The sequence below is a fragment of the Nannobrachium achirus genome (assembly GCF_963921795.1).
Source record: "Nannobrachium achirus genome assembly, chromosome: 12".
Taxonomy (NCBI): domain Eukaryota; kingdom Metazoa; phylum Chordata; class Actinopteri; order Myctophiformes; family Myctophidae; genus Nannobrachium; species Nannobrachium achirus.
This window is the reverse complement of record NC_137832.1, coordinates 63,792,577-63,813,164: the sequence shown is the minus strand read 5'-3', so window position 1 is coordinate 63,813,164 and position 20,588 is coordinate 63,792,577. Positions and strand designations below refer to the sequence as shown.

Here is a 20,588-nt window from a genome sequence, read left to right as displayed (position 1 = left end):
TGTTTTTTTAATCAGGATAAAAGATAATAGTGATTGTCCCATCCCTAAAGGGTACGCATTGGCATTCGCACACGCAGTAGCCGATCTACAAGCTCACAGAGCGAAGTGAGTTCAAGTGACGTGTTGTGAGCTTGTAGATCTGCCATTTTCACTAGTTTGGGTCCCAGGCAAGCGTCCAATTTCTCTTTTGTGTCTTGAGATAAAGGTTTGGGAACCACTATTAATTTAAACGATGTTAAACTCACCAACATTGCAGCTGTTTGGAAAGCTTGTATTATCATCTTTCTATCTGCAAAGTTTGTTTCATAAAAATCCACCATAAAACATGTTATGAGCTCCTTTCTGTCAATAATGTCACTAAGATTAGTTAGATTATTGTTAGAGTGTTGGAGTTTGGAAGCGCTCTTTTTTAATAAGGCAACATCCCGCTGCCTTCTGCATTATGTGACATTTAGAAACAGTTGGTACACACAGGATTGTGTGTACCAACAAGCGCCTCCAAACTCAACACTTCAACATCATCTCCGGCACGGCATTTCTTGACAGAAAGCAGCTCATAACATTGATGATTTTTATCAAAAGAAAACTTTGCAGATAGAAAGGTTAATACAAGCTTTCCGTACAGCTGCAATGTTGGTGAGTTTAATGTTTAAATACAATCAGATGGGACTTTTCTGTTTGGATGTATGGGCAATGGTTGGTGTTGCTAGACTCAACATAAAAGAATATCGATACAAAATCTAGTTTACAGTATAAGTCGCCATGTGTAATCCAGGTACGTACCTTTCCGGGTGTTCCGCCGCTCGGTTGAAGATAGCCATGGAGGACCTTATGGTTGAAGAATCCATACAGCGAGCCAAACCCTGAGTCACAGCTAGAAGAAGCCATGACTCAGCGTTTTAAACTGGCTGTATGAAGTTTAGTCCACTCTGCAGAAGGTCACCTGCAACACACACATAAACCAACATTAGGTTCATCTTTCACCCACATTTTATATGTTGTAGAATTACTATAATATTAAGATTGTTTAAAAAAAAATGTTATCCATACGCTTTACTTATTCTTCTGCCAGAATGTTTTTGTTTTTTAATCTTCCGTTACAAATTAGCTCCGTTAGCTCTCCCATCCTTAGGATTTTCATTTTAAAATTTTATGAAAAATGTAACATTTTATATCAGTGGTTCTCAACCTTTTCAGGCCGCAACCCCCAAAACAATCTCATTTTAACTGGGGACCACCAAAATAATTATATTTTAACTGGGGACCCCCAAAATAATCATATTTGACCCCCCCCCGACGAGCACTAAGAGTTGAGGCATTACATTTTGTATAACACGGTTCTATTGTGAAAATAGCAGATCTACATGCTCACAACGCGCGTTGTGAGCATGTAGATCTGCTATTTTCACAATTTCTGCCCCTAATATTTGACAATTTGTTTATAGAGTTATTAAAAAGTCCATAAATTGTCACTTGTGCATATAACTTAAGTTAAAATGTATCTACGGTTTGCTTAGAAAAAAAAATTGCACATCAAGTTAATCATCCCGGGACCCCCCAAAATAATTTGGCGGCCCCCGCCGGGGTCCCGACCCTCAGGTTACGAACCACTGTTCTATATAATACAAATGATTTTCATTATCATCCTATGTATGACGTTCTTGAACACCTAGTTCCATGTGAAAGTCTCAAACATCTCCATAATGTATACATTATAAATATAAAGTGTTAATCCCAAAGCCACAGATGTTATGCTACCACACGGACCCGTCGTGTTCAGTAAAACTGTCTCTGCGTCTGAATATCGCCATTATTCTTCAATGGCGCTGTTGCAGGTGGACGCCGGTATTACACCCCATTTCAACCACGAAACACAATGACGCTCAGTCACAGACGGGATTTAAACACGTATTTAGTAAACTATACTGAATATTAACTGAACACCAACGACCCGTATGGACGGATAACATCTGCGGCTTTAAGAAAATAACTTTACTTTTAGAATGTATGCATACCTGAAGACGCAGAAGGCTTAAACGAAGAACTGCATAAGATTGCAGTGAACGCCGGCATTACACTCGAGGTAAACGAGGATATAGAACGCCGTTCGGACTCGACACAGGATTAAAACTCTTTAAAAATGAAACCTTAAAGGATATCAGGGAACAACAGAGCCGTACGGCCAGGGAACAGCCGTAGCTTTGGCTTTAAACACTTTGTGTTGTAATTGTGTTCATTTATGGAGATTTACGAGCCGTTAAAAACTACAAACTAAACATCAGAATGGATCACCCATAAATACTAGCCCTGCCCTGAAACATGACGGTCGTCATGTCCCCGGGTTTACATGGGTTGAAGCAGAGAGACATATTTCTCCCCTTACAACTACAAACACATTCAGATTTCACAAAGAGCTTAATAAAGTCTCACATGTGTCTTCATACGGTACGGCATTCTATAATTACACGTAGCCTCCGTGTTCTAGAATTAGAAGCCTTTTTATCTTATCGTGTTCCGTTCTCCTTGCATTTCCTGGTTTCCCACATGCGCACCAACGCCATCTATCGACGCTGAGATGTAACTAAACGGTCGGATAAAAAGGCTTCTTATTAAAGAACACGGAGGACACGAGTATTTATAGTTTGCCGTACCGCATTTAGACAGGTGTGGGACTTGATTAAGCACTTTGTTTGTGAAAGCTGAATGTTTGTGTTGCTGTAAGGGTGTAATACGTCGCTCTGCTCCAACCCATGTGAACCCAGGAACATGACGGTCGTGGTTAATAAAATACAATCCCCGAGTGTCTTATGTTATGATCCGAGGCTAAAGGTTGATATAGATTAATAAATAGACGCTGGATGTAGGCCAATGTCGTAGTTAGATCTCCAAACCCTCACACAGTGAGTGTAGTTTAAGGTTTTAAACTTGTAGTTTAGTAAAGAGTTTTACCTTCTGCAGCGCAGCGTGGCGCGGTGCACCCCCAACTCTATGGGTGCACCTAACAGTTTGAACTGGCGCGCATGCGTTCTATTTATACCTGATCACATCCGGTCTGAAGCCCCGCCTACTGCATCCGGTGTGTGGAACAAATTCACCTTATATGGATGCACCGTTTCCGTATCCGTTCCAGACCGGATCTTCAAGCTGCAGAGTGAACTGACTGAGCCCCGCCCCCAGTCTGCTGAGCATCAACACTGAATGTACTTGAGTAAAAGTATGAAAGTGTTGGCATCAAAATGTACTTAAAGTACCAAAAGTAAAAGTACAAAATGTTTTGCGACGCGTTGTCAGCTTGTAGACCGGCTATTTTCAAATAGCCTAGGTATAAAATAGGGCTAAAGTGGATTAATGTATGTTTTGTAATCTTCTAATTAATATCTGCAAAGTAACTAGTAATGTTTAATAAAACACGAGGGTTCAAGTGGTTAATGTAAAAAAGGAGAAAAAAAGTTTCTATTACACAAAGATTTGGAGGACCCCCTGTAGTAACTCTGAGGACCCCCTAGGGGTCCCGGACCCCCTGTTAAAGACCCCTGGTCTATAGTAATGATTACTATCACAATATAGAGCTATTTAACACTGTTACTGAACAAACACTCTATAGCAATGATAGAGACACACATTGTTGACTACATTTGTATATTTTATAAACCTTTCAAAACAACACTGTTACAAAAATAAATCGCCGACCATGAATATAAGACAAAACATGATTTTGTAACCCATTTTTTCACTCAGTGCCAAATACCTAAGATGTAATCCTGGTTTCTGCTCTCCCTCTGCCACGCTTGGGGAGCCCCGGCTGGCCAGGGGGAGGCAGTATAGAAACTAGGATTACTGCATGTTTTTGTGAGGGTATCTACCCTAGGAGACACGGGGAGAACATGCAAACTCCACACAGAAAGGCCCTTTTGCCAACCCCACCTAGGGTGTGGGCGCTGATGACGCGGAGGAGGAAACAATCGAACCCAGGACCTTCTAGCTGTGAAGCGACGGCACTACCAACTGTGCCACCGTGCCGTCCCCAATAGATGAAACATCTTTATTGTTTCAGGGAAGAATGGAGTTGGGGAGGCCTGGTGGGTCAGCCTCCCCAACCCCGTTATTCTCTGAAACATGAAGAACAGGGACGTGCAGAGAATGTTAGAGAGGCAGGGGATGGAATTTCCAAAAGGGCCTTTTGGTGGAAGCACCGAAAATAGCAGACCTCCAAGCTCACAACACGTTGCAGCGTGACACGTTTTGAGCTTGGAGGTCGGCTATTTTCGGTGTGTGAAACCACACTGAACTAAGCATAACCAAGTCAATACTGGAGATGTGGCGTAACGGCATGGATTTCTACACAGAGAAGGCAGTTCTTTCAACATAAGATGCTGCATTCAAGTTCAGGAGAGTTTGGACAAGGCAATTCTATTGAATGCTGCCTTCAATGGCATGGAAAGAGGACATTTGCATTTCTTTCACCATGGTGAAAATTGCATTTATGGTCTGGAGAGGCAGTTTTTAACACACAGATAAAAGGGCAGGGGCTCAAGTCCCCTTTGATGTCTATGTGTGCACGTGCCTGATGAAGAAAGACATTCATGATGATCAGGGACGTGCTGGCCATTGGGAAAAGCGGGACAACTCCCGAACGGCCGGTTCCATTCCATTCTTCGTTCCATTTTGGGGGCTGGGCGGCCAACAAAGTAAATCGTCACTTATCGGGCAGAAACCTTGTATCTCCAAGTTTCAAATTTGTAATTGTTTTCGCAAAGTAAAGCCCTGCTTCATCATACAAGGCTGTCGCACAAAAGTAGTGAAAACAGCAGATCTACAAGCACACAACGCCTCGCGGTGCGAGGCGTTGAAATCATTTTTTAAATGATAAATACATGATAAATTTGAAATCATTTTTAAAATGATAAATACAAAACAAACGGTTTTGGACATAGGTTTCCACCCAACAATGACGAAATATATGTATGTAATTGGCCCACTGGCTTGTCAGTTGTCATGATCTGAAATGGCAAATATTTTAGTAGCAGCAGCGCTATGGAGAGAGATCTCTCTCTATAGCGCGCAATGAGGGCCTCTCCAACTCTTTTTCCCAGGCTGAATCAGGGGCCCAGCACGTCCCTGATGATGATAGATGATCGCTAATGTAAACCATCAAAAAGGTTCTGGACAGATGACAGATCTTCTTGGATGTGGTCCCCAACATCTGCAGTGGAGCAACGGGCCAAGCCCACGGCAAAGGTCCCCCGTGTTTAAATGATACTGATTGATCCGTGGGACAGTTAACAGATGGTCTACTCTAGAATATATTACAGTACACTCAGTCTAACCTAACAAATATGCAAGGCAGTTGTTAAAATGTATCAGTAATGCAAAAATAATATTAATACAACCCATATATGAAATAATAACCAATGGCCAAAACAAACAAGCACAAATTAAGGAGGCGGGAGGCTGGGCCTTTGCGTTAGGCGGAGATCACCCTGACATTGTGGCGATTTACGAACGTAGGCTTTTAACTCAGAATGTAATCCTCTGTCCTTTTCCATGGAACTGACTTTGAGGGGTAAATGTGAAAGTTAACAATAAATAGCCTAAAATAAAAAAGCATATGCTGAGGTGATGGAGCACCTTCTAAACACAAATTAAGCCAGAGCTGGCCATCTTTAGCTGAAATAATTTCTATTTCCTATCATTTCTATCCCACGATTTTGTAAGCCATTTTTTTTCACTCAGTGCCAAATACCTGAGTTGTAATCCTAGTTTCTGCTCTCCCTCTGCCACGCTTGGGGAGCCCCGGCTGGCCAGGGGGAGGCGGTATAGAAACCTTAGCTGTGAGGCGACAGCACTACGAACTGCCACCGTGCCGCCCCTATAGCTGAAGCATTGATTGATTGATTGAAGACTTTGTCAGTTTGCATAGGAAAAAGTACAGTTTCATGACGGTACAGTTCACTGGTACAAGGTCTACTAAAAGGAGATCCTAGAAAAGACTAAGCTTATTTCCATAGGAAACCATTGAAGTATCTCATATAACATTGAATGACAGACGGATAGAACACAGTACGCAGTAGATATAGTCAGGAAAAAAAGGGGAAACATTTTAAAAAACATACATAAAAACATAAAACATACATAAAAACATACAGTAGGTAAATACAAAGAAGGGTCAGGGGGAGGGTAAGGCTGGGCTATGTTTGTTTTTACCAGTTGCGAAAGGCTGCTGCCTGTAAGTGGTTTATCAGGGCGATTTTAAAGGATGCTAGTGATCCACACTCCTTTAAGGCCTTCAGTAAGGCGTTCCACATTTTTGTGGTATAGCAGAAGAACAAGTTTGACCCTTTCTTTGAGGTGACTCTGGGTTGAACGTGATCTTTATCTATCTTTATTGTTTCAGGGAAGAATGGAGTTGGGGAGGCCTGGTGGGTCATTGTTTGTTTGGCTAAATGTCTAGCGAAAAAACACAAGCCTCCCCAACCTCATTATTCTCTAAAACATGAATTGATTCTTGATGATAGATGATCTCTAATGTAAATCCTCCCAGAGGTTCTGGCTGCAGGACAGCTCTTTCTGGATGTGGTCCCCAACATCTGCAGCAGAACAACGGGCCAAACTAGTCAGTGCCGGAGAGAGTCGCCCACGGCAACGGTCCCCCGTGTTTCACCTATTGATCCGTGGGACAGTTAACCCGTTCACAGCTAACATGGAAATGGCTGTGTGCTAATTCTGACAGGAATATTGTGCTTATTTCTATATTATTATGTACAGAGATGTGACTGCACTGATGTCAAGACACCACTAGAGAGCGTTACTTAGAAGAGGCCTCAGGCTTTCTGATAATTATGAGAACCGAAATGGCTCAACTCCTCATTCACTTATAATGGGGAGAATCTGCTAAAATAGCGGCGCCAGCGACTGGGCTGCATGGGCTCGAAGCACACGCCATATACATTTTTTTCGGAATGAAAAAATGACCTACCGAAGCAGAGATATGGATTTTATGTTTTGATTGATTGCTATGGCTACTGAGGCTATGCTGACCCGGAAGCAATCCTGCATCTAACCTAAAGGTCAGATCCCGTTCTTCTTCTGCAATCTCGTTTGTGAGACTGCAAAATGATAATAATGATTGTTTTTTTTTAGCAAAGATAATAATAAAAAAATATATATTTTAATTACAAAATGTGTCAGAATGTGTCCATGGCTGATTGGGATGTCCAAAAACATGTGTCCGAATAATATTTGGCTGTTAACAGATGGTCTACTCTAGAATATATTAGTCTAACCTAACAAATATGCAAGGCAGTTGTTAAAATGTATCAGTAATGCAAAAATAATATAACCCATACATATATCTCTGCTGTCGGGCCGAAACCTAACTCCATTATGTACGTTTTTGGGAAAATGAGCTCAAGTGGAGTTAGGAGGTTTTCATTGGTTAATGTTATTATTTTAACCAACACACAGACGTAAAGGGTGTTCAATAGCACATACTGTATTTATGGAAAAAAAAAATAGATTAGCTGGTTTGTCAGAAAGTGTGGAGTTAGGAGGTTTTGTCCCAAGCAACTCTCAGCTGTAAAAGGTGTTCAATAGCCCTGATTTATGCCAAAAAATCTAAAACCTCAAAAATGGAGTTAAGATGTTTTGGCCAGACAGTGACGATATGAAATAATAACCAATAGCCGAAACAAACAAGCACAAAACTAAAACATTGTTTGTGACTGCAGTACACCTGAAACATCCCCATTAGGCTACAGTACAGTAAGAAGGCCTACCGTAAAAAAAAGAAAGTTTGCTGATAGAGCCCATGTACTAAAATCAATTGAAAGACCTATTCTATTCTGCACTGTTGATTTCGTTGACTAAAACTATGACGGAAAATGTTTGTCGACATTTTTTTCACTGACGAAAACTAAATAAAAACTAAATATATAAACACTAAATACACTAAATATATTGACAATTTCGTCAACAAAATAAAAACTAGACTAAAACGTTTGGGAGGGACTAGTCGAGAAGAGAGTCATTTTATGTTTGGTTGCTCACAGGTGTTGCGTGCTGAAAATAGCCTATCTACAAGCTTGTAGATCGGCTATTTTCAGCACACAACAAAGTGTAAAATCAGTCATTACGATGCCATCAAGGCCTGCCAAAATACATTTCAGTTGACTAAATCAACTGTAGATTTAGTCGCCTAAAATGTTATGATATTTAGTTGACTAAAATTAGACTAAAACTAAAACTTTTCAGGTGACTACATTATGACTAAAACTAAAACTTTTCAGGTGACTAAATTATGACTAAAACTGAATGACATTTTATTCAAAAGATTATGACTAAAACTAAATCAAAATTTGCTGTCAAAAACAACACTGCTATTCTGCATCAGATAGGTTAAAGTTTGTGGGAGGATCATTGGGCCGAGGCTCCGCCTCAGTGAAGACGCTCTCCAGCACCTTCAGGACAGGCTTGCGACCTTTGCCCCTGAAATCCTGCCCCATGAAGACGTAGAGCAGCGGGTTGAGGCAGCGGTGGAGGATGGCGAGGCAGACGGCTACGAAGAACACCACCGTCTCGCTGATGGAGTACTTGGGGATGACCTCCATGACGTGGTAGGGAGCCCAGCACAGGAAGTAGGCGGTGACGACGGCTGCTGTGATCTTGAGGGGGTGGCGACCCGAGAGGCAGCTGGCCGGCGAGCCCCCCTTCCTCCTCCGGATCACAGCGTAGCAGGAGACGACGACGGCGAAAGGCACCACGAATCCCAGGAGGAGGCGAGTGAGGGTCACGCCCCAGACTCGAAGATGCCTCAGCCGCGCCACGGCGGGCGATTCGCTGAGAGATTCCGAGAGCCTAAAGTTGTTCCAGCACTCGGTGATGTTGTCGGCCATCAGGGAGATCCCGGTGTCCGTGTAGATGAACTCCGGGGTGCTGAGCAGCGCGGCCAGCGCCCAGACGCCCAGACTGACGTAAGACGCCTTCCTGACGCTGCGGTGCTTCTGGGCCAACGCCGGCCACACCGCAGAGACACACCTGTCCACGCTGATGACCACCAGAGCGTAGACGCTGGCGTACATGGTCAGGAAGCTGACGCTGTAGTTCAGCTTGCACAGGAACCTGCCGAAAGGCCAGTGTCCGCCCATCGCCATGTTGGCCACGGTCAGGGGCAGGAACGCGGCGAAGAGGAGGTCGGCCGCGGCCAGGTTGAGGAACCAGACGGTGTTGGTGGTTTTCTTCAGTCTGAAGCCCGTCACCCACACCACGGCTCCGTTCCCCGGAACGCCCAGAACAAAGACCAGACAGTACAGCAGGAAGAGGATGACGTCAAGGGAATTATAGAATGAAGAGTAGTTATCGTCCTTATAATCAGACTCATAATAGTCCTTATAATCAGAGCCGTTTCCACCTGGCAGATCCATCAGCACGTTGTTGTGAGAGGCCTGGAATGACAAGACAAAGACACATAAAACTTTTTTTAATGACACAACTTCTACAAACACACACACACACACACACAGTATAGGTCACAGTTAGTTTGAGATTCAGTTAGATTGAGAACAGAAGCGCTTGTTTTTGGGCACAAGGTGGAGCACTAGGGGGAACTAGGAATAATTTGACTGAGGTTTGGGTTAGGATTAGGGTTAGGTTTAGGCATAGTTTTACTGAGGTTAGGGTTAGGTTTAGGCATATTAGCATTTACCAGGTTAGCATTCACCAGCTACCCCTGAGACATGGGCTTCTTCCACATCCAGGAGAACAAAAACAAGCACTCCTTTCCCAATCTAACTGGTTTCTCAAACTAACTGTAACATACAGTATATATATACTAGTAAGACGCCTAAGGGCGACAAGCGACCTCGACCTAAAGGGCGAGGTCGCACCATGTCTTGGCCGTCTGGCCAGTGATTTATATCGGACCAGTTACATATGGTCTGATACTTATTACAGACCGTTTAAGTGTAGATCAGTGGTTTTCAATTCAACCAGTGGTCCTTGACGGGTTTCCAGGTGGTCCCCAGCTAAACGATGGAGTTGGAAACCAAATGGACCCTTATATAGATCTTGAGGGTGTAAAATGAAACCAAATGGACCCTTATATAGATCTTGAGGGTGTAAAATGAAACCAAATGGACCCTGTAAAATGATTTAGGTTTCATTTTACGCTCTCAAGAGTTAATAATAATAATAATAACTTTCATGAACCCAAGGCGCTTTACGAAAACTATACAAACAACTAAACAAAAACTAAGTGCCATAAGCCTGAGTGAAAAGGTGTCTCTTCAATGCAGCCTTAAAAGAGTCCAGTGTTGGAGCATGAAGAATGTCCAATGGCAGAGAGTTCCACAGGGTGGGGGCTGCCACACTGAAGGCTCTGTCGCCTAAGGTTCGCTTGTTTGCACTGGGGACAGTTAAATACATTATTGTTTAACATCTGCATTACTTAATTTACAAGAAGTCTACACCAGGGGTCTTCAACTTTTTTATACTAACCACTTGAACCCTAGTGTCCATATTCTGAGAACTTTAGCCAAAAATAGCAGAGCTACAAGCTCACAACGCCTCGCAGAAAGAGCTTTTGTGTAGAGGGGAAAAAGAGCAGACTAAGTACAGAGTGAAAGGTCAAGTTTATTAAGTGTTGACAGTTCAAGTGGTTAAATATCTGAAAACACAAATTGACATGAATCAAAAATACACTGATGATTGTGCTGTCAAACAAAGAAACTATCTATGAACAGGTTGTGGGGGTCCCTGCTTCATCTGTCTCTCAACTAAGGGGTCCTTAGCCTGAAAACTGATCTACAACTGATCTACACAATTAGAGAATGTAGAAGAAGCCTGTTGTCTCTCCTATGGTACCACATCAATAATAGGCCTACAGCATCAATACAGCAAGGAAATGTGGACAAAATCTTATCCACAGATAACTAAATATTCTAAGTCTAAATCTCATAAAAAATGGTGGTCTGTGGCTTAATGCCGAATAAATAATGGATCTTGATATAAAAAAAGACTGAAAACCACTGGTGTAGATTAATAAAGTACAAACAGCTCACCACTGGCAGCAGCAGCGTGGTGAAGGGATGTCAACCAGAGAACGATGTCCTTCTAAATGTCTGCTGTATGAAGAGCCCAACTGTCCTGCTACTGAGGGGGGGACGGGTCCCACGCTCTTTTAGACCCCACACGCACGCGCACACGTAGACCTAGACACACACACACGCACGCACGCGCACACACACACACACACACACACAATACCGCGCTTGTTTTCCATTTCTCTTATTTGGCAGAACTATTGAGCAGACCAGATGTGCTTCCTGGAAATCTAAACATTGAACAAAACATTATTGTACGACTTGCAAGAATCACATCCATCGACATTACTTTGTACATCTGGATTATTATTACCAAACTAATACATAACCCCTACAATCCAATTTAAACGTTGTCAATTGAAAATAGCCGATCTACAAGCTCACATGTTGCAATGCAATGTGATTTTCCAAAGATGCTTTTTATACATTTTAGACATAATAACTTGTGTTTGATGGTAGATAGATAGATAGATAGATAGATAGATAGATAGATAGATAGATATATAGATAGATAGATAGATAGATAGATCATAAGTGTCACGTCACACACAAATAGCAATACTTATGCAGCCACAAACACAAGTGTTCATAGCAGTACATAGCAGTGCAACACAAGCAGCCCATCTCACCACCAAGCCAACACAGCAATAGTAGCCTATACTCAATCCTACCAACACAACCCAACAGTGCAGGGCCAAACTATAAGTACTATACTTGGAATACACATGTGGACAGTCTCTGTAGTAAACTACAGCAAAGACTACACTTCCTCCGCCGTCTGAGGGTTCACAGTGTAGACCAAAAGTTTATGTTAGTGTTCTATCGGGCGGTCTTGGAGAGCCTGGTTAGATTTGGCATTACAGTTTGGTTCGGTAATCTCTCCAAATTGTTGATATTGGTTCAGACTGCAGGGAGGATTATAGGAGTAAGACAACTCCCCTCTCTGCAGTCTATTTATGAGCAGGCGGCACTAAGGCAGGCTCAAAAAATAATTGGTGATGCTACCCATGAGTTACATGGGAAGTTTGTACTTCTACAAGTACTTCTAACGACGCTCTGAAACAGCACTGACTGAGAGTATTGATTAATCACTGTGCACGGTGTAATGTTGTGTCGTCCCCCCCCCCCCCTGTGTCATGTATTTCTACTATGTATTTTGTTACTGATGTTTTGTGTGTGGCTGTAGCAGGGGTGAAAGCCCAAGACAAATTTCCCTTGTGGACAAATAAAGTTTACCTTGAAGTGTCCAAAGTCAGTGCATAAATCAAGAAAGGGTGACACGTACAGCAAGACGCCACAAGCAACCTCCCTGGTATGGTAGCCTACTTAGAGGTCAGAGTCAGTACAACTTTTGTTCCAGTAGGTAACAGTTGTCCTAGGTTGTGAGCTTGCTGATCGACTATTTTTTGGCAAAGACATTAAAAAGAGAGTGAAAAAAGACTGTATCAAGTACGTATATTATAAGTAGCCCTACCTTTTACCAATTTTAGAGGGTTTAAATGGCAGCTCGGCAAATAAAAGGTGAATTGATGCCAGTGCATGACGGGGTAGCCAGATAAGTCGCCCTCTTTCAAAGTGGCCCCCAAACTCGTTTCCCAACGGGTCTGTGGCCTTAAGCTAGATGCAGAATAGACTAAAATCAAATATTTGCTTCTGGGGGTCCCTGGAACAAAATATTTTGTGATGGGGGTCCGTAGCCAAATACATATCATTCTGGGGGTCCTTCACATGACAAAGTTTGAGAAACACTGATGGCAACATACGTTTTTTTCAGAAAATTGTTATGATTTAGAAGACATTTGTAGAATGTGCCTATCAGTGGTTAAGGACCACCAAAATATGTTTTTGGCCGTGGACCCCCATCTCAAAATATTTTGTTCCACGGATGGACCCCTATTGCAAACTTTTTTGTTCCAGGGACCCCCAGAAGCACAGATTTGATTTTAGTCTAATCTGCATCTAGCTTAAGGCCACAGACCCGTTGGGAAACGAGTCTGGGGCGACTTTGAAAGAGGGCGACTTTTCTGGTACGATATCACAATATATTAAATCTCCACCATACGATTATCGTGAGTATTTTTTATCACTATAAACGATAATATCGCGTATCGTCCCATCCCTTGTCCAGTGGGACCGAAACGTCTGTTCATTTAAATAAAAACGAGCAGCTGAGCAAGAGCAGAGTGTGGGATTTGTGTTCATATATTTGTTCATGATTGCTCCAGTGTTCTCTGTCCAACGCACCTGCATCCTGTTCTCTGTCCAACACACCTGCATCCTGTTCTCTGTCCAACACACCTGTTCTCTGTCCAACACACCTGTTCTCTGTCCAACACACCTGTTCTCTGTCCAACGCACCTGTTCTCTGTCCAACGCACCTGTTCTCTGTCCTACACACCTGTTCTCTGTCCAACACACCTGTTCTCTGTCCAACACACCTGTTCTCTGTCCAACACACCTGTTCTCTGTCCAACGCACCTGTTCTCTGTCCAACGCACCTGTTCTCTGTCCAACGCACCTGTTCTCTGTCCAACGCACCTGTTCTCTGTCCAACGCACCTGTTCTCTGTCCAACACACCTGTTCTCTGTCCAACACACCTGTTCTCTGTCCAACACACCTGTTCTCTGTCCAACACACCTGTTCTCTGTCCAACGCACCTGTTCTCTGTCCAACGCACCTGTTCTCTGTCCAACACACCTGTTCTCTGTCCAACACACCTGTTCTCTGTCCAACACACCTGTTCTCTGTCCAACACACCTGTTCTCTGTCCTACACACCTGTTCTCTGTCCAACACACCTGTTCTCTGTCCAACACACCTGTTCTCTGTCCAACACACCTGTTCTCTGTCCAACACACCTGTTCTCTGTCCAACACACCTGTTCTCTGTCCAACGCACCTGTTCTCTGTCCAACGCACCTGTTCTCTGTCCAACGCACCTGTTCTCTGTCCAACGCACCTGTTCTCTGTCCAACACACCTGTTCTCTGTCCAACACACCTGTTCTCTGTCCAACACACCTGTTCTCTGTCCAACACACCTGTTCTCTGTCCAACACACCTGTTCTCTGTCCAACGCACCTGTTCTCTGTCCAACACACCTGTTCTCTGTCCAACACACCTGTTCTCTGTCCAACACACCTGTTCTCTGTCCAACACACCTGTTCTCTGTCCAACGCACCTGTTCTCTGTCCAACACACCTGTTCTCTGTCCAACACACCTGTTCTCTGTCCAACACACCTGTTCTCTGTCCAACGCACCTGTTCTCTGTCCAACGCACCTGTTCTCTGTCCAACGCACCTGTTCTCTGTCCAACACACCTGTTCTCTGTCCAATGCACCTGTTCTCTGTCCAACACACCTGTTCTCTGTCCAACACACCTGTTCTCTGTCCAACACACCTGTTCTCTGTCCAACACACCTGTTCTCTGTCCAACACACCTGTTCTCTGTCCAACACACCTGTTCTCTGTCCAACACACCTGTTCTCTGTCCAACACACCTGTTCTCTGTCCAACACACCTGTTCTCTGTCCAACACACCTGTTCTCTGTCCAACACACCTGTTCTCTGTCCAACGCACCTGTTCTCTGTCCAACACACCTGTTCTCTGTCCAACACACCTGTTCTCTGTCCAACGCACCTGTTCTCTGTCCAACACACCTGTTCTCTGTCCAATGCACCTGTTCTCTGTCCAACACACCTGTTCTCTGTCCAACACACCTGTTCTCTGTCCAACACACCTGTTCTCTGTCCAACACACCTGTTCTCTGTCCAACGCACCTGTTCTCTGTCCAACGCACCTGTTCTCTGTCCAACACACCTGTTCTCTGTCCAACACACCTGTTCTCTGTCCAACACACCTGTTCTCTGTCCAACGCACCTGTTCTCTGTCCAACGCACCTGCATCCTGTTCTCTGTCCAACACACCTGTTCTCTGTCCAACGCACCTGTTCTCTGTCCAACGCACCTGTTCTCTGTCCAACACACCTGTTCTCTGTCCAACACACCTGTTCTCTGTCCAACACACCTGTTCTCTGTCCAACACACCTGTTCTCTGTCCAACACACCTGTTCTCTGTCCAACACACCTGTTCTCTGTCCAACACACCTGTTCTCTGTCCAACACACCTGTTCTCTGTCCAACACACCTGTTCTCTGTCCAACACACCTGTTCTCTGTCCTACGCACCTGTTCTCTGTCCAACACACCTGTTCTCTGTCCAACACACCTGTTCTCTGTCCAACACACCTGTTCTCTGTCCAACACACCTGTTCTCTGTCCAACACACCTGTTCTCTGTCCAACACACCTGTTCTCTGTCCAACACACCTGTTCTCTGTCCAACGCTCCTGTTCTCTGTCCAACACACCTGTTCTCTGTCCAACACACCTGTTCTCTGTCCAACACACCTGTTCTCTGTCCAACACACCTGTTCTCTGTCCAACACACCTGTTCTCTGTCCAACACACCTGTTCTCTGTCCTACGCACCTGTTCTCTGTCCAATGCACCTGTTCTCTGTCCAACGCACCTGTTCTCTGTCCAACACACCTGTTCTCTGTCCAACGCACCTGTTCTCTGTCCAACACACCTGTTCTCTGTCCAACACACCTGTTCTCTGTCCAACGCACCTGTTCTCTGTCCTACGCACCTGTTCTCTGTCCAACGCACCTGTTCTCTGTCCAACACACCTGTTCTCTGTCCAACACACCTGTTCTCTGTCCAACACACCTGTTCTCTGTCCTACGCACCTGTTCTCTGTCCAACACACCTGTTCTCTGTCCAACACACCTGTTCTCTGTCCAACACACCTGTTCTCTGTCCTACGCACCTGTTCTCTGTCCAACACACCTGTTCTCTGTCCAACGCACCTGTTCTCTGTCCAACGCACCTGTTCTCTGTCCAACACACCTGTTCTCTGTCCAACACACCTGTTCTCTGTCCAACACACCTGTTCTCTGTCCAACGCACCTGTTCTCTGTCCAACACACCTGTTCTCTGTCCAACACACCTGTTCTCTGTCCAACTCACCTGTTCTCTGTCCAACACACCTGCATCCACATCCAGTGTTCTCTGTCCAACACACCTGCATCCACATCCAGTGTTCTCTGTCCAACACACCTGCATCCACATCCAGTGTTCTCTGTCCAACACACCTGCATCCACATCCAGTGGATGTACAAATACTCCCTTTACATACTGTAGGTCTCATGTTGTTGCCATGACATCTGCAGGCTGGAGAAAAACAATGCAGGGTTTTATAAACAGCACTGACATCACTTTTCATGGCACATTTTCTGTTGATGTACAGTAGTATAGTATGTTGATGTACAGTAGTATAGTATGATATCTACTCAGTGGTTCTTTTCATTTAGCTGTGTGTGTGTGTGTGTGTGTGTGTGTGTGTGTGTGTGTGTGTGTGTGTGTGTGTGATTAAATGACTTTACCTTTCCCAATGCTGCTGCTGACCAGTCTGTGTGCTGCTAATGGTTGGAATGGTTTGATTTGACAACAAAGATTGGCTTAATTGACTTCCTTATTTGTTGATTTCCCCCATGACGACATCTCAGGAAACAGAGGGAGAGATGTACAGTAGGTCTACTGTATGTACAGTAGGTCTACTGTATGTACAGTAGGTCTACTGTATGTTATCAATCAGTTAGTAAAGTTTAAAGCTTCATTATGTCATTTTATTGTTCGACTCCCACATTTGTCTTTTAGTGCTTTCGAGTTCTTCTTTTTTTAATAATTAAAATGTTTTTTTTTTTTTTTATACAAAATGTGGTAGTGGTACAGTGCACAACAAGTACAAATAGTCAGTCCAAGATAATACAGAAATAAAAATACAAAAGAAATAAAAGTAGGAACCTCTTCACATCTTCAGATAAGGGTCATATATGTTAGAAAACTATCCCATACCTCTTTCATCTTTCCCATACATTCCCACTCTTCCCAGCATGTATGCATACTGATGTAATTTTGATCATCTCCTCGTTCTTGAAAGTTACTCAAGCCATTGGTTCAACAACAGGTGGCTTGGGACTTGACAGTAGAAACTCTGCTAAAAGACTGAACTGAAAAGCAAACAAATGAAACGAGAACAAATAAAATAGCATGCCGTGAGCAGGGGTTCACACTAATAGTAAGGGGAACATAAGAAAATCTGCGAAGTAAATCGTTACCAAGAAATTTCTTCACCAATGTGTTTCTAAAGGTGTGTAATAATATGTATTAAAAGGTTGAAATTCAACTCCCGGGGGAAACCTCATAAAGAAATTGATTTGTGTTTGTGTCCCATTAACTTTACTATACAGGAAAAACTACCCAAAATAAATCTGCTTTAAGTAAAATGTGAGGGGTCAAACTAGGGGTTTTTCATGATGCTGAATCCATTGCAAGCATTTGTTTTGCACGAAAAACATTCCATGGTCGACAAATGGCCCCCACAAAACGGTGAAAAGTGATGATTCATCACTAAACCATCGTTTTGTGGGTCCAATTTTAGCCCAAGGAATGTTTTTCGTGCAAAACAAATGCTTGCAATGGATTCAGCATCATGAAAAACCCCTAGTTTGACCCCTCACATGCTACTTAAAGGGGAAGACCACCCATTTTCAATATTGAACTATGTCATTAATATACCTTAGAGGAGTTGTGTGGAAATAAATAAAAGGTTCCCCCTCTTCTGTGTTGCCTAGAACTGGAGGTTTGAATTTGGGGTTTGTATTGCAAATTACAACTTGATGACATCACACATTGTACTTTACAATACAAACCCCCAAATCAATCCTCCAGTTCTAGGCAACACAGAAGAGGGGGAACTTTTTTTCTATTTCCACACAACTCCTCTAAGGTATATTAATGACATAGTTCAATATCGAAAATGGGTGGTCTTCCCCTTTAAAGCAGATTTATTTTTTGTATTTTTATCCTACATAGTAAATTAATGGGACACAAACAGAAATCAGTTTTTTTATGAGGTTTCCCCCGGGAGATGAATTTCAACCTTTTAGTACATATTATTACACACCTTTAGAAACACATTGGTGAAGAGATTTCTTGGTAACGATTTACTTCGCAGATTGGTCAAATATCTTATAAAATCCCCTTACTATAAGGTCTCACTGGCAATAGACCCTATTCACTGCCCGCCCACGCACGCGCACTCAGCACATTTCTCAGCAACTTCCTGGTGCCGACATCAGCTTTGAAGGGTAAATTAAATACAGAAATTGCTGGACTTAAAGCCAACAAATCATTATTTAGAACGGTAAAGTAAATTATAACGCTTTTACTATCTTGTGTTCTTGATCATGCTAGCCGTATTTTATACTTTACTATTCGGAAATTGCATTAAATTTGCAATTTCTGTGTTAACTCTTTTAGCAGGGTTTCCCCTTCAACCGTGACGTCAGCACCAGGAAGTTGCGTAACGTGAATTCGGTCAATTGTCGGTCGGGCAAGTACAGGTCAGGTTCAACTAGCCCAAAGGTCATGCCCACTTGCCCGAAAAGTAAATTGCCCATTATGAGATGATAGGTAAAATTTTAATTACCGTTCAATTTAACACATTCCGATAAAAAATGGCATACCTCAAATGTTGAAATGTCATACCTCAATATTTATCCAAATACTTACATAGCTATGATTAAATATGACTATGGGTTCACATCTGTTATGTTATATTTTTAAGTGTAGCAACAATGATATCAGCACATTATAGGTACTTAACAGTGCTCTTATTTTACATTCCACAGACCAGAAGACAAGAGCGCTTTGGCCAAGTTCAGGTGTTTAGACCTGGGGTTTTCAAAGTGGGTGACGGGGCACCCTGGGGTGCCGTGACGGCAGTCCAGGGGTGCCGTGAGATAAATTGATAATATTTGGAATTTATTTGGACACTTGTCAATGTTTAGTATCATTTTAAACTTGAAGTACAAAGTTATTTTCAGTCAGTTCTAACCAAAATGGCTATTATCTCAACATTTTCCTCGCAACATAATCATTAAAATATCGTCACTGTCAGGCAGAAACCTTGTATCTCCAAGTTTCAAATGTGTACGTCTTTTGGTAAAGCAAAGCTTCATCATACAAGACTGTCGCACAAAACTAGTGAAAACAGCCCATCTACAAGCACACAATGGCGTTGTGTGCTTGTAGATCTGCTGTTTTCACTAGTTTAGTACATTTTATAGATGATAAATATAAAACTAATGGTTTTGAACATACAAGGTTTCCACCCGACAACGACAATATAAATATAAGGTGCTGGGAGTGAAGATGATGTAGGGGTGCCTTGGATTAGAAAAAATATTTATGGGGTGACCTGAGACAAAAAAGTTTGTGAACCCCTGGTTTAGACAGATGTATGGTGTTGTGTTTATAGACGGTTGGGTCCCCTCTCAAACGAGCACCTGCCCGGTCGGGTAACCTGAAAACAAACTTCACCTGCAGAGAGGATTATTTACCTGGGCAACCCTTAGTGTCAATGCCTGGTGTGAGGGGGGGCAGGTGGGCAACCCTTAGTGTCAATGCCTGGTGTGAGGGGGGGCAGGTGGGCAACCCTTAGTGTCAATGCCTGGTGTGAGGGGGGGGCAGGTGGGCAACCCTTAGTGTCAATGCCTGGTGTGAGGGGGGGCAGGTGGGCAACCCTTAGTGTCAATGCCTGGTGTGAGGGGGGGCAGGTGGGCAACCCTTAGTGTCAATGCCTGGTGTGAGGGGGGGCAGGTGGGCAACCCTTAGTGTCAATGCCTGGTGTGAGGGGGGGGCAGGTGGGCAACCCTTAGTGTCAATGCCTGGTGTGAGGGGGGGCAGGTGGGCAACCCTTAGTGTCAATGCCTGGTGTGAGGGTGGCAGGTGGGCAACCCTTAGTGTCAATGCCTGGTGTGAGGGGGGGGGCAGGTGGGCAACCCTTAGTGTCAATGCCTGGTGTGAGGGTGGCAGGTGGGCAACCCTTAGTGTCACTGCCTGGTGTGAGGGGGGGGCAGGTGGGCAACCCTTAGTGTCAATGCCTGGTGTGAGGGTGGCAGGTGGGCAACCCTTAGTGTCAATGCCTGGTGTGAGGGGGGGCAGGTGGGCAACCCTTAGTGTCAATGCCTGGTGTGAGGGGGGGGCAGGTGGGCAACCCTTAGTGTCACTGCCTGGTGTGAGGGGGGGGCAGGTGGGCAACCCTTAGTGTCACTGCCTGGTGTGAGGGGGGGGCAGGTGGGCAACCCTTAGTGTCAATGCCTGGTGTGAGGGGGGGCAGGTGGGCAACCCTTAGTGTCACTGCCTGGTGTGAGGGGGGGGCAGGTGGGCAACCCTTAGTGTCACTGCCTGGTGTGAGGGGGGGGCAGGTGGGCAACCCTTAGTGTCACTGCCTGGTGTGAGGGGGGGGCAGGTGGGCAACCCTTAGTGTCACTGCCTGGTGTGAGGGGGGGGCAGGTGGGCAACCCTTAGTGTCACTGCCTGGTGTGAGGGTGGCACGTCATGTGACCTGGGGTAAAGATCCTACCCAAC

The 20,588-nt window shown here is 44.1% G+C and overlaps 1 protein-coding gene across 1 annotated transcript; it reads right to left on the bottom strand.

The window, feature by feature from the left end:
• Positions 1-8,375: 8,375 nt before the first annotated feature.
• LOC308295785 (fMet-Leu-Phe receptor-like) lies at positions 8,376-16,223 on the bottom strand (the record flags this gene model as incomplete). The annotated part of the gene is made up of 2 exons (XM_080738831.1): positions 8,376-9,440; positions 16,122-16,223. The coding sequence occupies 2 exons, from the start codon at positions 16,221-16,223 to the stop codon at positions 8,376-8,378; spliced, it is 1,167 nt and encodes a 388-aa protein (XP_080594957.1).
• Between the last annotated feature and the right edge of the window lie 4,365 nt (positions 16,224-20,588).